General features: G+C 48.8%; 1 protein-coding gene across 3 annotated transcripts in view; it reads left to right on the top strand.

Annotated features, from left to right (window-relative positions):
- TNFRSF8 (TNF receptor superfamily member 8) overlaps positions 1–23,033 on the top strand; it is a 64,701-nt gene that overhangs the window by 12,898 nt on the left and 28,770 nt on the right. Inside the window, exons 2-7 of one of the 3 annotated variants that reach the window (XM_019756324.2) lie at positions 370–457; positions 8,809–8,922; positions 14,950–15,102; positions 19,814–19,907; positions 20,277–20,437; positions 22,576–22,689. In XM_019756324.2, the coding sequence (XP_019611883.2) occupies positions 370–457; positions 8,809–8,922; positions 14,950–15,102; positions 19,814–19,907; positions 20,277–20,437; positions 22,576–22,689 (724 nt within the window). Of the gene's footprint in view, positions 1–369; positions 458–1,020; positions 1,065–3,373; positions 3,489–8,808; positions 8,923–14,949; positions 15,103–19,813; positions 19,908–20,276; positions 20,438–22,575; positions 22,690–23,033 lie in introns of those variants that run through there. The other 2 variants (XM_019756325.2, XM_074334037.1) reach the window with 2 other exon arrangements.

The following is a 23,033-nucleotide window of genomic DNA, read 5'->3' as shown; positions in this document are numbered from 1 at the left end:
ATTACGGGCCTATGCCAGAGGCCAAGTAGGAGGCAACTGGATTAATCCATGGGAGAGAGGATGGGGCTGGGACCAGGCACAGGAGTTGGAAATACTGGTCCAGAGAGGCTGGGAGAACTTGCTGATGGGTTGCATGTGAGCAGGACAAGGGTCTCCAAGGTTTTTGCCTGAGTTATGGGGGGCTGGAGCGGGTTTGAGGGAGATGTGAACTCAGGAGTTTCGTCCTGATTTCTCTTCTGTAAAATGAGGCTTGTTCTCAGACCCGGTCTTGACAGTGAGTGGGGACCCGGCCTCATGGGACCTCAGGGGCTGGAGGGAGGATGGGTGTCTGGGACCCACTCACCCTCACCAATTTGTCCCACTCTCCAGGGTCGAGCCCCCAGGGATGCCAGTCCTGGAGACCCTGGCTGCTACTATGACAAGGCTGCTGGGAAGTGCTATCACCGCTGCCCCACAGGTGAGTCGGGTGCTGGGGCTGGGAATAAGGGGGGATTGGGGAGTGGGAAAGATGGGAGCCAATATCATCATTATCATGTTGACTATAGGTTATGAAGGCCATCCCTCTGTGACCTTTTGATTTTAATCAATAGCTGCCCTTTATTGAACACGTACTATGTACCTTCACGTGCGTGTCATCGTCTCATCAGAGCCTCACAATTATCCTTTATTATCCCCATTTTGCTGATGAGGCTATTGGGATGCTACAAGGTTAAGTAACGTGCCCAAGGTCACAGAGCTGGGAAACGGCAGAACTGGCTGAGGCAGGAGTTCAGGGTTCTGTGACCCCAGAGCCTGGGCTATCGACACTCCTGACTGCCCCTCATTTCTGGGCCTGGACACCCTTTGCAGTCCTCATCTTCTCCAGCCCAGAATATGTGTTTGTTCCCGGGCTGCCTGGACTGTAGCTCTCTCGGGGACCAGTCTTACTAGGTGGAGCTGGCTTCCGGGAAGTGTCACCCACCCCCTGCACAGTGATTGGCTCTGACTAGGTTACCAGGAAGTCCTTCCAGAACAGCGGTGTGCCTTGTTCTTCCCACTGTGCAGTGATGCTCAGGCTGGAGGAGGTGAGCAAGTAAAGAGGGGCACAGGGCATTGCCATCCTCTGTGGCTATCATCCAAAGTCCAGAGGTGCGTCCAGTGGCCTTGCCTGGGTGGGGCCTGAGATAAAGCTGAACTCTGGTCTCTAACGTCCGGGAACAAAGACTGATGGGGGAGGAAAGATGTTAGTTAGGCCCATGGAGGGTGTGAGGACTGGATGTGACCTGTTCATCACATCTGCCTCGTGCTTTGAGGACAGAAGGCCACGGGAAGTGGGCGGGCGTCTTCACGATAGGGAGGGTACCCACCTATGATCCTCTGAGGCTCCCAGCATTGCTGTCTGGAGGGTGGTGACAGGCTATGATACACAGGATTACTAAGGGTATGCAGCTGGAGCTGCGCAGGAGCCCCAGTCAGTCTATTCTTAGAACTGTGGCCTCTGCTTCATTCTGCGGCCTGAGTGAGACCATGATCGGGCCACCAAAGGACCGAGAGAAACATTTGGGGAAAGAATTTGATATTTTCTATTCCTAAAAATGATTCATTAGTTATTCATTCAGTAGTCATTATAGGGAAAAAACTAGAACTTTACTGGACTTTCTCGCCTTTGTTTTGGGGCTGAGTGTTGATTCTGAATTATACATCAGGTGGGTCCCTGTGCTTATTTTGATGCTTGGGGCTTCAAGGCCTAACTGGCCAGCAACACCCACCTATGTACCTGCCTGTTCACCTGCCTATCCTTTCACCCAGTCACTGACTCATCTGCCCGCCCTCCTCCCATCTCCTCAGGCCCCCCTCCTCCCCCGCCCATTCCCTTTCCTGTTCTTTCAGTCACCCGTCCCCCATCCATCTATCCATGTGTCTCAGTGGCTCAGGCTGCCATAGCAAAATACCTCAGACTGGGCAGCTTAAACCACAGACATTTATTTTCTCACAGTTCTGGAGGCTACAAATTCAAGATCAAGGTGCTGGCAGGGTTGGTTTCTGGTGAGAAATCTCTTTCTGGCTTTCAGACAGGCACCTTCTCATGGGGGGGAGAGAGAGGGAGGGAGGGAAGAAGGGGGGAGGGAGGGAGGGACAGAGGGAGAGAGGGGGAGGGAGAGAGAGAGAGAGAGAGAGAGAGAGAGAGAGAGAGAGAGATTTCTCTTCCTCTTCTTATAAGGCCGCCAACACTGTCAGATCAGGGCTCCACTCTTATGACCTCATTTAACCTTAATTACTTCCTAAAAGCCCTGTCTCCAAACACAGTCACATTGAGGGCTAGGGCTTCAACACATGAATTTGTGGGGGACACAGTTTAGTCCATAGCACCTTTCCCCCACCCAACCCTCTCCCATCTGTCTTCCCATCCATCCCCATCTATCTACCCACCACTCTCCAATCCCCCTTTTCATCTATACTTCCACCCATCCATCCAACAATTTTTTATTCCTCCTTCTAATAGTGAGGTCACTTGTCACCTTTGCAGCTTTTCCTTCCTTGGTCTTTCTGCAGGAACTGCTGTGCTTGGTGTCCTCTGAACCTACTGTGTGCTTTCAAATCTCTGGGCCTTTGTACATGCCTGTTGGCACCTGGGACACCCTCTGCCACCATCCCCACCTGCTGCAGTCCTAACACTCCTTCCTCCATAAAGCCTTCCCACATCCGCCCAGTGCTGTGTGGCTGGTGGCACACTGTTTCTCTCCAGGCCAAGTGCAGTCAGGGCTCTGGAGTGCAGGGGCCCTCATGTGACTTTCCATAAGACCCACAGTCCCAGCTGCAGGGAGAAAGACAGACACTTTCTTCCTCATTCACCAGCCCCCTGGATCCCAGCTTGGTGAGGTCTTGAGAGACAGACATCCTGGTGGCAGCCTCCCCCACTTAGATGCTATGACTGGGAAGAGGGGGCTCCCTTCCCACCATGTGCCTTCCCCAAGGCCCGGTGACTAGGGTTAGCTAAGCATCTCATGCTGCTGTGGTGGGCGGGGCATTTTGGTGGAGTTTTATTGACCTTGTGCTTCTGGGCAGGCAAGAAAGGAAAAACGAAAAACCCACAAAAACCCCTTCCTCGGTTTCTTGGGGAAATTTCTGACATTTTGCCCGCCCGCTACCATCAGTGCTCAGCTGTTTGGCAGGCTTTACACGGGGGCGGGTTGGTGGAGGAAGGAAACGGGAAGACCTTTGAGACTGAGTTTAGATGTCTTGAATCCCTCCTCTCACCCAGGCTGGTAGGGCCCTTTCTAGCATCGTTGACAGCTGATCCTCGGTCCTCTGCTTACATACCCTCAGTGACAGGAAGCTCGCTCACTGTTCTGTAACAATTACCAGTGATGGAGCATGCTTCCTGTCAGCCACGGTGCTGAGGTGCTGAGCCCTTTCCCTACACATCAGCTGCCTGAACCCAGATGGCAAACCCAGAGAGGAAACTTGAACATGCCAGGGTTCAGGGATTTGTCCATGGTCACGTGCTAGTAAGTGGCTCAGGGTGGGGGCAGGGGGGGTTTGAACGTGGCCGGCTAACTTGAAACCCCAAATGTTTTAGTCTTATTTATTTATTCATTTATTTATTTATTTTAGAGGGCCACGCTCTTTTTTTTTTTTTTCTTTTTTTTTTTAATTGGGGAAGGGGAACAGGACTTTATTGGGGAACAGTGTGTACTTCCAGGCCTTTTTTCCAACTCAAGTTGTTGTCCTTTCAATCTCAGTGGTGGAGGGTGCCATTTAGCTTCAAATTGTTGTCCTTTTAGTCTTAGTTGTGGAGGGCGCGGCTCAGCTCCAGGTCCAGTTGTCGTTTTCTAGTTGCAGGGGCGCAGCCCACCATCCCCTGCGGGAGTCGAACTGGCAACGTTGTGGTTGAGAGGATGCACTCCAACCAAATGAGCCATCTGGGAGGCAGCTCAGCTCAAGGTGCCGTGTTCAATGTTAGTTGCAGGGGGCGGAGCCCACCATCCCTTGCGGGACTCAAGGAGTTGAACCGGCAACCTTATGGTTGAGAGCCCACTTGCCCATGTGGGAATCGAACCGGCAGCCTTCGGAGTTAGGAGCATGGAGCTTTAACCACCTGAGCCATCGCCCGGCCCCGCTTTAGTCTTATTTGTATTGACCCCCAAGGCATTGTCTTTTGGCGGCCACAGAGCATATCAGGCAAGAGCCCACGGGGGTCTACAAACCCCTCATTATTCTGCACCCTGCTTCCTGGATACCCTCTTTCACTCCCCATAGGAAGGGATCTCCCTGCAGATGTGCAAGGCCTACCCAGGCCTGGTGTCAGGCGGAGACCATGGTTTGTTTGGGGCCAGGTGGGAGTGTCCCATGTACTCCCAGGAGCTGAGGGTTTCTCCAAGGGCTGTAAGCAGGAGGGAGGAAGAGGAGGTGGCCTTCCCTGCCTGCCTGCCCTTGGCCAAGTTGACTCCCTCCCCAGGCTGTGGTTCTCCTTCAGGCAACAGGAGGGACACTTGACAGACATGTTTCAGCCCCAATTCCAAAGCCGAAAAGAAAGCCTCTGATGGCTCAAATAAGTCCCAATGTCCACCTCTGCTCTGGTTCCCCAAGGCCAGGACTGTCCTGGACTACTGCTGGGGAAGCGGGTGGGAGAGTTCATCAAGAAGGGCAGCCTGGGGCCTGGGAAGCCCTTCAACATATGTGTCTGCTGCAACAGGCTATTAGAACCTGGGGCGGTGCTGCTGGGAGCCGTGGGGACATATTCCTGGGGGGCCTAACCTAGTTGGAGCATTCAGGGGGGGTTTTCTTGAGCTGTTGGCATCTAAAGGAGTCCTAAGGATGAGCAGGAGTGTCCTAGGCCAAGGTGGAGCGGGGGTTTGCTCTGGTTAGAGGGCACAGAATGTGCCAAGGCCGGGCACTGGGCGTGACGGGGAGCGGGGGAGGGGAAGATGGAGGGCCTGGGTCTCAGGCTCCGTGAGGGGAGTTTCTGGGCCAAAGCAGCTGTGACTGGGTGGCCTGCCCGCCCCGATGCGGAGCCAGAGGTGAGAGGCAGTGACAGGAATGTTAGGACAAACTTGAGAACATCTGGAGTGGATAAGGCGCTGACCAGAGACTGGAAGTAGAGTATGGCCAGAGGCAGGGCACGGCAGAGGGACACTTGGGAACCAGTTCTAAGAGCCCCACCACAACTCGGAAACCTTTCTTAAGGTTTCTGATTAGGAAAGTGATACTCAGGGAACGAGATCTCTGTGGAAAATGGGAAAGAAGAAAAGAGAAAATAAACACTCATAATTCTTCTGCTCCCTCTGCCCCAGCCCCCGTGGCCTTTCTGTTCTTTGCACAAGCCATGCTTCATCCCCCCTCGCGGCCTTTGCACTAGCAGCGCCCTCTGCCTGGAATGCTCTCCCCCAGCTCTCTGGGCCGCTGCCACCGCCTTCAGTCCCCTGGGACTCAGTGAGGCCACCAGCCCACACTCCCTAGAGCTCTTCTCTCCGTTCCGTGTGGACTTTCCTACTCGTAGCTGCTTTATTTTCTTCAGTTTGTACCCACATTGGGAACCAACTTGCAAATTTCTTTCTTTTTTTAATTTTTATTTTTATTGGGGAATATTGGGGAACAATGTGTTTTTCCAGGACCCATCAGCTCCACGTCAAGTCGTTGTTTCAATCTAGTTGTGGAGGGCGCAGCTCACTGGCCCATGTGGGAATTGAACCGGCGACCTTGGTGTGATGAACACCTCTCTCTAACCACCGAGCCAACTGGCTGCCCGCTAATTTCTTTGACTTGCTTGTCTCTGTTCCCCAAGCTGCTGTAAACTCGATGGGAGTAGTTCTGGCATAAAAGTGGTGCTCAGTAACCGAGTTAAGTGAAAAAACAATCCCGCTACCAAATTGTCACACTGAGCCCTTGAATGTATTTTCTGAAGAAGAGGGTTTCTGAGGTCCAGCCCAGGGCAGCCCCTGGCACTGAGAGGCAATTTTAAAGGGGCCCAGAAAGGGGATCTGGATGGCGTCCGATGATCAGGAAAGTTCCATAAGGCTGACTTGGCTGGATGCGAAGGTCTCCCAGCGGGTACACATGGAGATAGAGGAGCATTTCAGTCTGGGCAAAGAACATGTGTATTAGTTTCCTAGGGTTGCCATTAACAAAGTACCACACACTGAGTGTCTTAAGCTACAGAAATTAATCGTCTCTTAGTTACAGAGGCTAGAAGTCCCAGACCAATGCGTTGGCAGGGTCATGCTCCCTCTGAAGGCTCTAGGGAAGGTTCTGGCCTCTCTCCTACCTTCTGGTAGTTCCTTGGCTTGTGGCCGCCTGACTGCAATCTTCACGAGGCCATATCCCTGCATGCATGTTGGTCTCTGTGTCCAAATTTCCCCTTTTTTATAAAGACACCAGTTATATTGGATAAGAGCCCACCCTAATGACCTCATTTTAACTTGAGTACCTCTGTAAGGACCCTATCTCCAAATAAAATCACATTCTGAGATACTAGGAGTTAGGACTTCAGCATATATTTTTGAGGGTGACATAATTCAACCCATAACAGCATTCCAGGATACATGAGGGGTATCAGAGGAAAGACCAATGTGCCCAGGTTGACTGAAGCATAGAGTGTATGCAGTGAGTGATACACAACAATACCAGACCAGGAGTCTGGAGACAGAGTGCGGCCTGGCAGTGCCAGGCTGAGAACTCTATTGATTAGGTTGGCAGAACATGTATTGATCAAATATGTGCCAGGTCCAGTGATACGGTGAGCAGAAACGGAAAGATCCATCCTGGAAGAGCTGACATTCACAGGGGGAATTCAGACACTCAGACAATTTATCCCACAAATAATTGTGCAATTACAACAGGAGAGCGAGGTACATAGGTCTCTGACGGTTTATGACAGTGGTCCTGATCAAGTTGCTGAGGAAGTGATGTCTCCACTGGGATGTGAAGGCCAAGTGGGAGTTTACTGGGGGGAAAGGGAAAGGAGCATTCCTGGCAGAGGCCCAGCTTGTGCAAAGGCCCTGGGGGCAGAAGGGAGCATGGTCTTTTGGGGAACAGGGAGCCCTCGTATGGTTAGAGATCAGAGAGCAAGGGGGATACCTCATTAGCCATGGTAAGGACCTAGGCCTCTATCAGTCACAAGAAGCCTTTGAAAGTTTTAGGCAAGGAGTAATGGCATCAGATGTATCCCTCTAAGACCACTGGGGAGCAGCTATTGAAGTGTTCTGAGCCAGAGGGTATCAGCCATCAAGCTAATATTTTTGAGAGGAACTTGCATACGATTTTAGAGCAGAGGCTCATGGACTCCCCAGGGTCCACGGGTAGATTTCAGGGGGTCGGTGTGCCTGAATGAGTGTACTTATTTTCATTAGCCTCTAACTAAAATTTCCTTTATGAATTCCTTCCATTATGAATTAAGGCAAAGAAGCACAGTGGTAATAGTAGTCCTTGCAGTTTCTCCATCAGTAGAAATCAGATGGTCTCATATTATATTACAATTATATCACAATTGCTGCAGGTATCATGAAATACTCTTTATCCTCATCACTACTTTTAAAGTATGGTAGTTATTAGATCTTATTGAATGCGTTTACCAAAATAACACATATTACTGTTAAATTATTTTGTTTAATGCTTTAATATCTGTATTCCAACATAGCTGGGTTCCTTTGTAATCCTATGTATTTTATTTTATACTCTTAAAAACATGATTCTGAACAGTATCCACAGGTTTCCCCCAAATGACTAAGGGGCACAAGAAATGTTGAGAATCCTTGGTCTAGATTCTTTTGGTTGTAACTAACAGAAGCCTAACTCAGGCCCAAACAAGACAAAAGAGAAATAATTGGCTCAATGACAGAGAAGCCCATGGCACCATCAATTCAGGTTTGAATGATGTCATCAGGAATCCATTTCTCTGCGTCTGTGGCCTCTGAGTTGCCTCCTTCTCAGGTGGGCCCTGCCCAAACAACAGCAGCCATGATCCGGCAGCTCTGGGCTTAAACTGCCCTTTCAACCTGAAATCCAAATCCAATGTAAAAAGAGGGGCTCTTTCCTGGTAGCTTTTGTGAAACTCTCAGAGATGACGCTCGTTGGCAGGCATGGGTCATGTGCCCATGAACCAATCACAGTGATGAGGGAGATGTACTCTGATTGGCCTGCCTGGGTCACATGCTCGTCCTGGAAGCAGGCTGTGAGAAGCATCCTGGCTAGAACATCAGACAGAGAGGGAGCAGGGCAGATGAACATCCTGTGGACAGCCAGTACCCCCACCCTTTTGCCTCATGGATTTGGTCTCAAAGTCATGCATCTCCCATCCCTGTACACTGGGAGTCAGGGACTGCGGGGTGATTTGTGTGCCTCTCAGTCAGGCTGGATTGGGCTCCTCATGGTCTATGGACTATGGCTCCCCAGTTCCTACCTGCCAGGAATGATAACAACCAGAGCTCAGCCAGTGCTTGCTGTGTCCCAGGGCTGCTGTAGGACTTTACACGTGTTTATCTTCACAATCCCTTTAATCCTTTCAACAAGCCTAGGAGGTTCATCCTATTATTAACTGAATCGTGCCCAGGAGGTCATGGTGACTCGCCCAAAACCACGCAGTTGGCATGTGGCAGCCTGGACTCCCAGGGCCAGCTCTTCTCCCTGACGGGTGCTGCTGCTTCCGCCTGCCTGCCGAGGTCTGTCCTCTTGGGCATCAGTACCTCCAACTGTAACACAAGAGTTGCACCGCCACGTTTGGGGGTCTAGAGGTGCTGCTGGGAAGGGCTTCAGAGATGAGAGGTGGAGGGTGGGGAGGTGAGGTCTTTGCTGATGTGGCCTGGCCTGGAGCTTCTCTGCTTCTTTTTCCAGAGCTGTCTCTGAAGCAGCTGTGCCCGCAGGGCCCATCTGACTGCAGGAAGCAGTGTGGGCAGGACTACTACTTGGACCAGGAGTGCCGGTGCGTAGCCTGTGTGAGCTGTGAAGGTAAGACTTGTCCTCTGGATGGTGGGGATCCTCAAGATTGGGTGACTACTCTGAATGGACCTCCTGGTGCCTCAGTTTACCCCCCGGATTTGTGAACTGATATCGGCCATGATGTTTTGCATCTATACTTTTTGGAGAAACTTAGTTATGTTTCCTCAAGAGAGGGACTCACATTTATTGAGTTTAATCTTCCCAAAACCACCAGGGGAAGGTTGGGTTCTTTTCTTATCCCTGCTCTACAGTGAGGAAACTGAGGCTTAGGGAGATTAAGGGACTTTTCAAAGTTACAAAACTCCGGTAAGAGGCCCAAGTGGAGTTTGAGCTCATGGTCTGACATCAAGAGCTGTGTTTTTTCCCTGAGACCACTGTGCTTCCAGGAGAACTCTTTCAATAGTGCTTTTGTTGTTAATTTCTTATGATGGGTAATGAATGTGGTTTGTGGGCTGTCTGGTGTTTGTTTTGCTTTTGTGTGGATTTTTTGGGAAATGGGGTGGGAAAATTTGTTGAGATTTCTTGGCTTAATAAACATTCATATTTTTTAGCACGTTTAGTGTGTTTTGAAAAAAATGTGTATTCTGTTTGTGGCATACACAATTCTACATATACCTATTAGATCAAGTTTGTTAATTGTATTATTTAAATAATATACATTCTTATTTTTGTCACCTCACAGGGGTTGATTTCTGAGATGGATCTATTAAAAATCTAGCTCCCTTTATACTTGTATTTTATCAGATTTTCATTGTGTTCTAGTTTTGCTTTGTATATATATATGTCAAAGCTACGTTATTAGGTATAATGTTCATGAATATTATGTTTTCTTGGTGAGTTGCACTTTTTATCATCATGAAATATAGTTCTTTGTCCCTTATAGTGTGTTTGCCTTAATTCCATTTTTGTTGGATATTAGTATTGTCGTTCTTTATTTATGTCAGCATTTCGCTGCTATAGCTTTAAATTTTTAAAATCAATGACTGCATTTTATTAAGTGAAAGTTACATGTGTTCACTATCAAAAATTAAAAAAATTCAAGCAATACAGAAGTGTAAGGAAGAAAGCCAACTCTGTCCCTCCCCCATCACTGGATGACTGACATTTCTCTGTATATCTATATATAGAGAAAAAATGGATAGGTTAGTAGCTAGACTATACAACCATAGAAAGAAGGAATTTTAAGAGGATGGCATCATACTATTTATGGCATTAAAATGATTACATTTAATGTTATGGAAATGTATCAGGAAGAAGCTAAAGTGAAGAAACTAAACTATCACAAGAGACAGTATTTCCTAAAAAAAAAAGAAACCCTCTAAAGTTAAGAAAAGAGGTTATGAAAATCAATAAGCAGTCAGGAATCATTTAAGGAACCAATAACTCTTGTGTTAAAGTCATATTCTACTTGTTAAAAATGTTGGGACGGTGTAGAGTAGATTGGCTCCCTGTAATGAAAAATGAAGTAATTAAGCTTACCGGCCTCTCCGTTTTCTTCCTGATTTTCATTGCTTACATAGTTTTACTTTGTCGTAGTCAATGATGTTTATAGCCTTTTCTGCGACCCTAAGTCCTTGGCATGTTAGCTTTACTTTGCTCTTTACATTTATTCATTGTGCACTTTGAGTACATTTACCACCGCTTCTCTATTCCTGAATTTCTCATTTAGATTTATTGCTTAATTTCAGTCATGTGGATTTTTCAGGAAGGACTCACCTTTGCACCTTCCTTGACTTTTTTCATGTTGGAGAGTGGTTTACTGCCTTTATACTTGAATGACAACTTGGGCAGGTATAATGTTATTCCTGGGACATGTTTTCCCTAGAACTTTGTAAGCACTGGTGCGTTGTCTTGTGATTGGTGTTGCTGTGGCAGGGTCTGCAATCAGCCTTCTTTTTTCCTCTTTGTAGGAGACTGCAAGAATAATTCTGGCTTTATCCTTAAGGACCAAAAATGTCTCCAGAATATGCCTTGTTTGGAAACAAGGCATATTAATTGTTGGGAAACACAATTCTTCCTGGTGTCTGGTTTGTCTTTTCTATCTCCAGATCTAGTTCTTTCTTCATTCCAGGGAAATTGACATGGATTTTTCTCTCTGTTAAATACATATATTTCAATGTGAACTTTATGGACTGACGTTATCCTTATGTTTGATTATCTTTCATCCTTGTCTACCAACTTCTTTAACTGCATTAACATCTTTGTCTTTTTTACTTTGCATTCACTGGTATTTTCTCAAAATCTTTTCTTTATGCCATTAACTCAGTTTTCTGTTTAATCTCCTGCTTCTTGCCTCCCAGTATCCCCAGCGCCCCCAGGACGTTGATATTTTATTGATCGGATTTCTAATGTTGGTGCTGTACATCTCAGTTTTTTCTTTTGTTTTTTGTTTTTTTGTTTGTTTGTTTTTAGCTCTTCCTTCTTATCTCATCCTTTAAAAAAAATCATCTCTTCTTTGTGTTCTTCCTTTACTGAACTTACATTCTTAGTAAGTTCCTTTAGGGTGTGAAGCACTCTTTGATTGTTTCTATTTGTTTTAGACTGGGTTCTTAGTCTTTGTAAACTGTATAGTCCTATCTTTTTTAGATCTTTCTCTTGTTTACCTTCCCTCTTTCTTCCCTTGCTTCTTTCCTGCTATAGCTTGTTTGCAGAGTTGCCTTGTAATAGCTTGCCTTCTTGCTCAGGCTTAACCTTTATGCCCTGATACAGGGGGTGTGATTTCCCCTTTATGCCTGCCCCATCTCACTGGGCTCTAGTTTGTCTTCTCAGCTCAGAGTTTCAGCTGAGGACTGAGTATTACTTTTAAAAAATTGTAGTGGGGCGACCAGTTAGCTCAGTTGGTTAGAGCGCGGTGCTCTTAACAACAAGGTTGCTGGTTCGATTCCCGCATGGGCCACTGTGAGCTGTGCCCTCCAAAACTAGATTGCAACAATTACTTGACTTAGAGCTGATGGGTCCTGGAAAAACACACTTAAAATAAATAAAAATTTAAAAAAAAATTGTAGTAAAATATGCATAACATAAAATTTCTCATGTTAGCCATTTTTAAGTGTACTGTTCAGTGGCATTAAGTACATTCACATTTGGGGGCACCCATCACCATCATTCAGCTCCACAACTTTTTTTTATCTGTCTCAACTGAAACTCTGTTCCCATTAAACATTAGCTCCCCATCCGTCCAACCCCATCCCCCAGCCTTTGGCCACCACCATTCTATTTTCTGTGAATTTGACTGCATGATCTACCATATTTTGTGTGTCCATTCATGTCGATGGACACTTGGGTTGTCCCACCTTTTAGCTATTGTGAATAATGCTGCTGAGAACATGGTTGTACAAATGTCTGTTCAAGTCGCTGCTTTCAATTCTTTTGTGTGTATATTCAGCAGTGGAATTGCTGATCATGTGGTAATTCTACGTTTAATTTCGTAAAGAATCTTGAGTGTTCCTTTTGAAACTCATTTGAGGAGTCTGGAGGAGTCTGCGGGTCTGGGTGGAGGCAGCATGCAGCCAGACATGGGATTTTCAAAGGGATCTGCTTTCCCTTCTGTCAGATAGTCCTTATCACTGCTCCTGCTGCTTAGAAAGGGGTGTATCCCACTCCTGGGGATTCTGCTCATTTCCTCCACTTGGCCCGGCTTCCCGGAAGTGGACAAGTCCAGACAGTCTTTTCCACCTCTGCCCAGGCCAGTGACATTATGTGCGGCTGTTATTCTGAGGGTTTTTCCTTTAGTTTTTCAGGGATGTTGACTCACTACCCTCAGAATGCTTCTCTCCAGATTTTTGAGAATTCTCAGGATTTATTCTCTCTTCAGTACAGCTTCTGGGGTGCAGGTGAGACTTAGGGGCTACACCAGGGTCGCTATGGCAAGCAAGAGAAAGTTGAGAGTCTCAGAGATGGTTTCAAGGGCCAGGCTTGGGAGAGGAATTTTATCACTGCTGCCCACATCTTATTGGCCAGAACCCAGTCAAATGACCTCAACACAACTGCAAAGGGAGGCTGGGAAATGTAGTCCTTTTTGAGCCTAGGTGAAAGAGTAATCAGTGAACACAGCATTATGCTCCAGGGACTCTTTTTTTATAGCTGCAATTTCCGTTTTCATCTTTGAGAATAGTACTTATACTGATTCTAAAGACTTGTTCTGTTTTCTATCTGCTTCCTCAAGCGTTAGTTCTCATTGAGTTTGGGGCTCTTTTTTCCTTGGTGCTGGTTTTCCCCTGTGTTTGGTGACTTCTAGTCCTGTACATTGTGTCTCATGACTCATGTGGCTTGTGAAACCCAGCTCCGATGGCTGGTAAGCCGGTGGTGTGGAGTGCCAGGCAGGGTCTGCCAGTGGCTGGTCATCTGGGTCTTAGGGTCCTTTCCTCCCAGGTTGACCAGCCCCAGAGCGCTGCCCAGCTCACCTCACCCAGGAGCCTCTTTGGGGAGATACTTGGCTTCTAGTTCCGTGGCATAAGTGGATGAGCAGTCTGGTGACATTGCCCCATCTGGATGCTCCTGCTGCACTCCCTATCAGATTCCCTAGGGCTGGCCCCTGCCATGCACCCACTCTGGAGAGGCACCCACTCCAGAGCCTCTCCCAGCATAATCCTCTTGGCCGTATTTGGGGCTGTGGTCTCCTTCTTCCACCCATGCCCATCTGCCTTCCATATTTCAGGAAGTCTTCAGTTCTGGTTAACCAAGGAGGCCCCTTGTTGGTTTCCAGGGATGTTCGCTTTAATTAATTAACTAATTAATTAATTACCAGTGACCTTTTTCTATTGAGATAAAACTCATCATTTTAAAGTATACAATGCAGTGGTTTTATTATATTCACAATATACAACCACCACTACTGTCTAATTCCAGAACTTCCACTTCCCCAAAAAGAAACTCCTTACCTCCCAAATTCTTTCCTCCTCCCATCTACGAATTTCTGTCTCTATGAACTTGCCTACTTTGGGCGTTTCATATAAATGGAACCATGCAGTCTGTGGCTTTTAGTGTCCAGCTTCCTTTCCTTTGCATAATGTCTTCAAGATTCATCCATGTTGTCGCGTGTGTCAGGATGTCATTCCTTTTTATGGCAGAATAATACTGCATTGTGTGGACAGACCACATTTTGTGTATTGTGATGGGCCTTTGGGTTACTTCTACTTTTTGGCTATTATGAATAATGCTGCTATGAACATTCATGTACAATTGCTAGTGTGGACATACGTTTTCTGGCCATTTATATATCTTCTCTGAAGAAACATTTTCTTAAATCCTTGGCTCACTAGAAAAACAATTAATAGACTTTTTAAAAAAGAACAATTTTAGATTTATAGAAAAATTAAGCAGAAAATACAGAGAGTTCCCATATGCCCCCTCTCCTTCACCTGGTCCCCCTGGTTCCCCTGTTATCAGCATCTTGCATTAGTGGGGTACAGTGTTATAGTTGATGCACTGGTATTGGTACGTTATTAACTAAAGTTCATAGTTTAAGGTTTACTCTTGGTATTGTACGTTCTATGGTTTTTGACAAATGTATAATGTCATTGATCCACTATTGCTGTATCATACAGAGTAGTTTCACTGCCCTAAAATTCCTCTGCTCTGTCCATTCATCCTCCCCCACCCTTTCCCACTGAACCTTGGCAACCGTTGATCTTCTTACTGTCTCTATAGTTTTGTCTTTTCCAGAATGTCATGTAGTTGGAATCACAGTATGTAACCATTTCAAATTGGCTTCTTTTACTTAGAAATATTCATTTAATGTCCCTTCTTTTTTGCCTATTTTAAAACTGGGATATTAATTTATGTTTAATACCATTTTAGTGATCTCCAGGGATGTGGGTTGAGAGGTGGAGGCTGCCTCAGGGACCCCACCGGCCCTCTTGTTCTCATCTAAAGAATACTCTGGAAAGAAAGGCTGAGCATGCCGGCTGCCCTGCCCAGCTAAAAGCCACAGCAGCATCCTCTCTCGCGTGTGGGATTGTCCCTGGGGGGAGGGTCCTCTGGACCCCTTCCCTCGTCCTCCCTCTGTCCTCTGTGACCCTTCTCTATGTCCCTTAGATGACCTCGTGGAGAAGAAGCCGTGTTCATGGAACTCCTCCCGTGTCTGCGAGTGCCGGGCTGGCATGTTCTGTGCCACAACAGCCATCAACTCCTGTGCCCGCTGCTTCCCCCACTCCATCTGCCCCACAGGGATGATTGTCAAGTTCCCAGGTAAGTACCCCACCCTCAGCCCAGGACCAAGACCTGTGCTGATGCCGCCTCCCCCATCCTGACCTCCAGGTGACTTCCCACCTCCCACTTCCTCCTGCCTGTGGGACAGATCACATCTCCTTTCAGGATGATACACCAGGCACCCAGAACCCCCTGCTGCCCCTTCCCCTCACCTGGGTTCGAGGCTCAGAGACCCTGGTGGCCCAAGGTGCAGGCCTGGCTGGAAGAGGTCTTGGGTTGGTTTGAGCCTTGGGGCAAAATTCTCTGATGCTTGATAAACAAGAAAGAAACCTCAAGTCTGTGTCCTGGGAGTTTCCCAGATGAGGTCTGGTTTCCCTGTTTCACAATCGAAGCTGTGGGGACAGAGTCCCAGAGAACAGTTTCCAGGCTCTTGGCCTCACGTGAAAAGGTGCTGACTCGGGTAGTAGATGGCCATCAGCTGTAACCAGTTAGCCGATTAGCCACTGATATAACTGCTGTGGCTGCGTTGGTTTGTTAGTTGGTTGGCAGCCAGAGAAGCAGACAGCAGGTTGCAGGTCGTGTGGATCCTCCAGTGAGACTATAGTGGTATGACTCCCCTATCTATGGCTCCGTGGGTGTTCCTTTTTGGCCTAGCCATATCTTGCATTCTTATGTGGGGAGTGGGACCAGAGACCCCGCAGGCCGCCCCGCATGACAGAGGCCTTGGAAGGTAGTTGGAGGAGCCAAGAGATTGGGCACCAGGATCAAGATGGAGATCTTAGGTTTCTTTTCCAATTTGCTATGTGACCGCAGGCAAGTTCCTTATCTTCTCTGGGCTTCTAATTTTCTGACAGTACAAGGAGGGTCAGTGGCCAGAGAAGTGATCAGAGCCACAGAGTCTGTGTGGGTGGCATTGAGAGTACCTTTCAAAAGGGAGGCATGGAGAGTGGGTGGGCTTTGGACCACAGCCCAGAAGAGATGCCAAGCCACACAGGGGACACAGGGAGGGAACAAGATGGGATCAGAGGGAACCATGTCCACTGGGGAGAAAAGTGCCAACACTGAGCCCATGATCTCTTCACCCAACCTGGTTCTTTTCCGAAGCCCCCTCCCACTCCCTTCTCCCCCACCCTCCTTCCTTCCTCCTTTCCCTCACTCATACCCCTCCACAGCCAGCCCAACCAGCAGTCCCGTAGATTTTGCCTCCAATTCTTTCTCCAGTTCCCCACCCCGCAATTGCTCCCTTATGGCAGACAGCCAGAGCCTCCCTTGCAAAAACCAAATCAGATTGTGTTGTATGTGTTTCTTTTCTTCACACACACACTTGCCTGAAACATTTAGTATCTTCCCATTACTCTAACGATAAGGGCATGATGCTTTGGTAAAAGAGAACAGGTTTTCTTTTGTTTGTTTTTAAAATCTTTTTTTCCCCCCTTCTTCTGCCTCCCCCGCCCACTCCGGTTCAAGCCGTTGTTTCTCAGTCTAGTTGTGTAGGACACAGCTCCCTGGCCTGTGCTGGTATTATGAGCCTTGCACTCCCCCGGCTGAGGCAGTTGGTCGCCGGTCGTCAGTCAGCCGCTTACAGCAGCTCATGGCAGCTCTCGCTGGCTGTTGGCCGCTCACAGTGGCTTCTGGCCACTCACGCTGGCCACCAGCCGCTCCTGGCAGCGCACTGTAGCCCATGGCAGCACACAGCGGATGACACCGACCTCCAGCTGCCCACAGCGGCCCAGCTCCAGGGAGAGCTGTTGTTCACAATCTTAGCTGTAGAGGGCGCAGCTCACTGGCCCATGTGGGAATCGAACAAGCGACCTCAGTGCTCCGGTGTTAGGAGCACCCTACTCCAACCACCTGAGCCACTGGGCCTGCCCGAGAACAGGTTTTTTAGGGGATTTTTTTTTTTTTTTTAGGTCTGCCCTTTATCATTTCTGGGTTTGCTCGCTTAGTGGGCTCCAAGTCTGGGACATATGAAGCAAAGAGAAAACCCAAGGGACTCAGCACTGTGTCGTTCCTCCTGGGGTCCCCAGTCTCTTCCGGATCTGCCTTTTTCTCCCCACCTCTCAGTTTTGGTTTTATGCATAAGGTCCAGGGCTTTTAACTGTGCCTAGTGAGACGCAGAGGGTAAAGTGCATCCTCCAGGACGGGACTTAACACGACCCTACCTACGTGGTGTGACCCCTCCTTCCTCCAGCCTCAGCTTTCAGCACCAGCCCCTCACTCTCTGGGCCCCACCTGGTCTGTCTTATTTTAGTATGGACGAGCAGTGCTTCTCCCTTCTATCAGGCCTTTGCTCATGCTGTTCCCTCTGTTTGGGACAACCTTCCCTCCCCATTCACTTAGTTAATGCCTACTCAGCCTTGAGCTGGGTCATGCGAAACGCTCTGCTAAGGGACACGCAGCAGCCGGTCACCTGCAAGCAGGGGCAGGATAGTGGAGTGGAAAGTGCTCTGGACCGGGCATCTGATAACTGGGGTTTTGTATAGCCATCTATGGTGCATACTCCCACCCCTTTCTGGACCTCAGTCTCCCTGTCTGTCAAATGCGGAGGTGTGACTAGAAGGCCCTGGGGATCCCTTTCCAGCTCAGAAACTCTCGTATCTCTGTGAAAAGTAGCCTTGAGTTCAGTTGTTCCAACCAGGGCCGGTGGATCAGCTCAGGCGGGCGAGGCTCTCTCAGTGGTATTCCTGTGACTGCCACACGGTGGCGCCATAGGCCTCTCTTTACTGCCCCCAGACAAGAGCTGCCCCAGGCGGTCCTGCTGGCCGGCAACTTGACCGTTGAGCACTTAAAATGTGTCCAGTCACAGTGAGACATGCTTCAGTATAGAGTATGCACTGGATTTCAAATACTTAGTATAGATAATGTAAAACATCTTGTTAATTATTTTTTATATTGATTACCTGCTGACATAATATTTTAGGTCTATTGAGTTAAATACATTATTTAAATTAATCTCACGTGTTCCTTTTTACTTTTTTTAATGTGGCTAATAGGAAATTTAAAGTGACCTGTATGACTCACCTCATATTTCTATACAATGCCGCTTTGGCTGCTAAGCCCTGGCTAACTTCTACATTCCCCCTGTGGACTCCCCCACGGGGCAACACCCAGAGCCTCCGTCTCTCCAGCTATGAAAAAGAAAGTAGTAGTTTCTGCTTTAGATTCAGCTCTTAGCTAAGCTCCACGCTAAGAGCTTGCCTAGGCTCTCTCCTGAAATTCTCAAAGCTCCATAGGGCAGACTGGATTAGCCCCATTTTACAAGTGAGAACATTGAAGGCCAGAGACAAGTTCCTTATCTTCTCTGGGCTTCTAATTTTCTGACAGTACAAGGAGGGTCAGTGGCCAGAATGGTGATCAGGGCCACAGAGTCTGTGTGGGTGGCATTGAGAGTACCTTTCAAAAGGGAGGCATGGGGAGTGGATGGGCTTTGGACCACAGCCCAGAAGGGATGCCACAGCCACACAGGTGACACGGGGAGGGAGCAAGATGGGATCAGAGGGAGCCATGTCCACTGGGGAGAAAAGTGCCCACACTGAGCCCATGATCTCTTCACCCAACCTGGTTCTTTTCCAAAGCCCCCTCCCACTCCCCTCTCCCCCACCCTCCTTCCTTCCTCCTTTCCCTCACTCATACCCCTCCACAGCCAGTCCAATCCGCAGTCCCGTAGATTTTGCCTCCAATTCTTTTGCCAGTTCCCCACCCCGCAATGAGGCAGGTTGCTCAGGACCACAGAGCAGAGCCTCTCTCAGCCAGGGTTTGAATGTCACCCCCAGATCTTGTCACCCCACCACACTGCAGACACACAAGGTAAGTCAGCATTGCTCATACCTACCTCCACTGCAAACATCAGATCATATCGCACGCGTGGGGGTCACTGTCAAAGTGCTGGGCAAGGGTCCAGAAGAGGAAAAGGGATTTACTGGCATTGATTTGTTGGCATTTACTGTATGTCACACCGTGTGATAGGCACATGAGGTACACTGATTGTTTATCCTTGTGAAGATGTAGTATTATAATCATTTGACTTGCCTGGCTCAGCTAGGACGTGACAGGCGAACTCAGGTCCACTTGATAGGAAGTGTTGTGTGTTTTCCTCCCCACTCTGCCTCTACCCAGTCATCTTCAGGACTCTCTAGGTTTCAAGTATCAAAGTCTGAAATATTTTTGGCTCATGTAACTAAAAAGTCTGGGGATAGCTCTGAATAGCTTCAGGAATGGCTGGATCCAGGAGCTCTGCCTTTTCCTACCTCTCATCTCTACTCCCCTATGTTTAGGTATCTGTAAGCTGTCTACCCACAGCCCCAGGCTTGCTTCCTTTCCATCCCCAGTGGAAAGATAACTTCTCCTTCCTACATTTTCAACAACCAAAAACAAAACCTTGAAACTGCATCTCATAGACATGACTTGGGTCGTGAGCCCATTCCTGAGCCAGTCCACCATGGCCAGAGGAATGGAATGGATTGATTGGTCCAGGCTGGTCCCATGGTTACTCCAGAAAGGGTAGGGGCTGGGAATCAGTCAGTCCCAGCCCCTAAACACAAATACTGAGATTGGGAAGAATAATTCTCTGGGGAAAATCGGGCTGCTTTACGCCAAGGTGGAACGGATGCGAGGCAGGCACAAACAGCCGATAGCCACTGTGTTTCCTAAGCGCCTCATCCTGGACTATGGTTTGTGGTGGTAAAAGTCAATTCCTGGAGTCTTCAGACCCATCAGTACCAAGTCTGGAGGCATTGTGTCCCCCCTGCAGGTACAGCGGAGAGGGACACTGTCTGTGAGCTGCCTTCCCCAGGGGCCAGCCCTGACTGCAGCACCAGCCCAGAGGACTGCAAGGCATCTGCCAGGTGACTACCCGCCCTCTCGCATCCAGCTAACCTTCGTGTGGGGCTGTCTCACGCCACAGGATGCCCAGGACTCAGCTGGGCTGGGGTGCGGGTGGAGTTCAGCTGGGTTGGTATCAGGGCTCCAGGGTGCCTCTCTGCCAAGCCCACAGTCATTTGAGGCCCTACTGTGTGTCCAGCCTGCTCTGAGTACACAGAAGACCCAGCAGCCTAGAAAATAGCCTTTGTTTCCAGGAGCTGACAGTGGACCTGCTAGAGACTGTGGGCAGAGGATCTGGGGACCCTTTCTCTGTAGAAACGGTTATCCCTGAGCACAGACCTTCCCTGCCCCATCAGAAGAATTGTCAGTCCCATCTCCGGCTTCTTTTCCAGTGGCACCACCCTCCAGGCCAAACCCATCCGGACCTCAGTAAGCTCTAATGCCAGGACCACGCTTCTCGGCGGGGGCCCTCCCTTCACCCCGGAAAATGATTCCAAAATGATGAGGGATCCCAGCTCTCTCCCCTCCATGGGGAAGCCCAGTCTGGATCCAGGTAATTTCTTCAGAGAAGCTGTGGGCTGTTTCCCAGAGCAATGGTGTCTGATTGGTGGGTGGGTGACCTGTGTGTGGTGGTTTGGGCCACTGAGACCAGACCTTCCCCAGTGGGGCAAGAAGAGGTCTGACGGTCTCCTGGGGCTGAGGCCTCGAGGGCCAGAGTAGGTAATGGAAGGACTTGCTCATTTAATGCCACTTTTAAGCACGTTCTGTTTGCCAGACACTGAGGTAGATGCTGGTGCTTCTAATAGCACAGGTGAGCCTCTGTGAGTATGGATTTGATGCCCTCCTGGTTCCCATGGTGACAGATGGGGGGGACCAGTTTACTCCTGTTTATTACTGAATAGCCAGCTTTCCACTGACATTATACATTGCTTATCCAAATCGTTTTTGGATAGTTGAGTTGTTTCTGCCTGTTGGCTATAATGAATAACGAAAAACAAGTCATTGTTATGAATGTATGTTTTCATGTCTCTTGTTGTATTTTTTTAAATTGATTTGTAGGGCTTCTTATAATTCTGCGTTTTGAGCCCTTTGTCCTATAGTTATGTCTCCATGTCCTCTGCCGCGCTGGGCTTGCCGTCTCGTTCTCTTTATGGTGTCTTTCCATGAAGAGATATAGAACTTAATGTGGTCAAATTGCTCCATCTTTGCTTTGACGAGTGCTTTGTAAGTCCTCCACTGAATTCTCAAAGGCATCCTACACTTATTTTCTAGGCTTACTACTGTTTTGCCTTTCATGTTTAGCTCTGCCGTCCACCCTGGCTTTTGGGTGTGGCGTGAGGCAGTGGTCACGTTAAAAGTGTCCACGAGGATATGCAGTCGAACCAGCACCACGTATCCAATGAACCGTCCTTTCCCCCTGGATCTGCATGCTGGCTCTGTTGTAAATCAGAGACGTGCGGCTGTGGTTCCGGCTGCTATTCTAGTCCATGGGTCTTTTTGTCTGTGCTGTGTAAATACCATATTATCTTAATTACTGTCGTTTTTTTCAGTAAGTCTCCATGGATGGTTGAGTAACGTCTCTAAGTTTGTTCTTCAACAGCGTATTGGCTATTCTTGGTCATTTGCATTTCCACATACCTTTTATTTTTTATTATTATTTTTTAAAGATTTTATTGGGGAAGGGGAACAGGACTTTATTGGGGAACACTGTGTACTTCCAGGCTTTTTTTTCCAAGTCAAGTTGTCCTTTCTGTCTTAGTTGTGGAGGGTTCTGTTCAGCTTCAAGTTGTTGTCCTTTCAGTCTTAGTCGTGGAGGGCACAGCTCAGCTCCAGGTCCAGTTGCCGTTGCTAGTTGCTAGTTGCAGGGGGCACAGCCCACCATCCCTTGTGGGAGTCGAACCGGCAACCTTGTGGTTGAGAGGACACGCTCCAACCAACTGAGCCATCCGGGAGCTCAGCGGCAGCTCAGCTCAAGGTGCTGTGTTCAATCTTAGTTGCAGGGGGCGCTGCCCACCATCCCTTGCGGGAGTCGAGGAATTGAACTGGCAACCTTGTGGTTGAGAGCCCACTGGCCCATGTGGGAATTGAACCGGCAGCCTTCGGACTTAGGAGCATGGAGCTCTAACCGCCTGAGCCACCGGGCCGGCCCCCACTTATTCGTTTCATTAATGTACCTGCAGATTCTTTGGGGTTGTCCGTGCCCTCGGCGACGTCATCTGCCCACAACAGACTGACAGCTTCCTTTCTAAACCTTAGCACTTTTATTTCTGCTTCTTGCCTCACTGCCTTGCCTGGGATCCCCGTATTATGCCGCTTAGTTGTGAGAGTAGGATGTCCTTGGCTTGCTGTTGATCTCAAAGGGAAAGTGGGTACCAAAGCTTGAGGAGGGCAGTGACACAGCAGTGAGCGTGGGGAGAGGGTGCTGGCAGAGTGGAAATGGTGGCTCATTGGTGGGGGGACTGGAAGCCCCGGGGGAGGGGTGGAAGGAGGGGGAGGCTCAGGACCTCTCCTCCTGTGTGGCCTTAGACACATTCCTTGCCTCTCGGAGTCTCACGACTCCCTCTGAAGGGCTGATTTGACATGTGGAGTCTGGGAGCTGGCTGTGGAGCTGGGAGGCTTCAGTGATTGGGGGGGAGGTGAGGCCTCTGCCCACGTGGCCCCGGCCTGGAGCTTCTCTGCTTCTTTTCCCAGGGCCGTCCCCGCAGCTGTGCCTGCAGGGGTCATCTGACTGCAGGAAGCAGTGTGATCAGGACTACTTCCTGGATAGGGACGGTCGCTGCAAGGCCTGTGTGAGCTGTTCAGGAGGTAAGAGCCTTGTCTTTCCTCCAGGGGTTCCTTCCAGGGAGCAGGGAGTTGGGGTCTCACAGGAGAGGCTGAGAGTCTGGGGGTGGAGAGCCCACGTTTGGTCTTGGACTGCTCAGCCCTTGGGAACCTGGTTTACCTCTGGCGTTTTGAGCAGTCAGCTTCGAGTGACTCCCAGTCACCACTGTGGGTTTTTGATGGCAGGGACCCCTTTTCAGAGAGCTTCCATTTGCTCACTCTTTCCTGCAAGGAAACATTTGTTCATCACCTGCCTGTTCTAAACTTGTCTCATGATTTTTCATAACTATCGTGTGATGCACGGATTGCTATTGTCCCCATTTTATAGA

The sequence above is a fragment of the Rhinolophus sinicus genome, linkage group LG06, assembly GCF_036562045.2.
Source record: "Rhinolophus sinicus isolate RSC01 linkage group LG06, ASM3656204v1, whole genome shotgun sequence".
Classification (NCBI taxonomy): Eukaryota; Metazoa; Chordata; class Mammalia; order Chiroptera; family Rhinolophidae; genus Rhinolophus; species Rhinolophus sinicus.
Note: the sequence above shows the minus strand (reverse complement) of the source record. Positions and strands in the feature narration are given on the sequence as shown.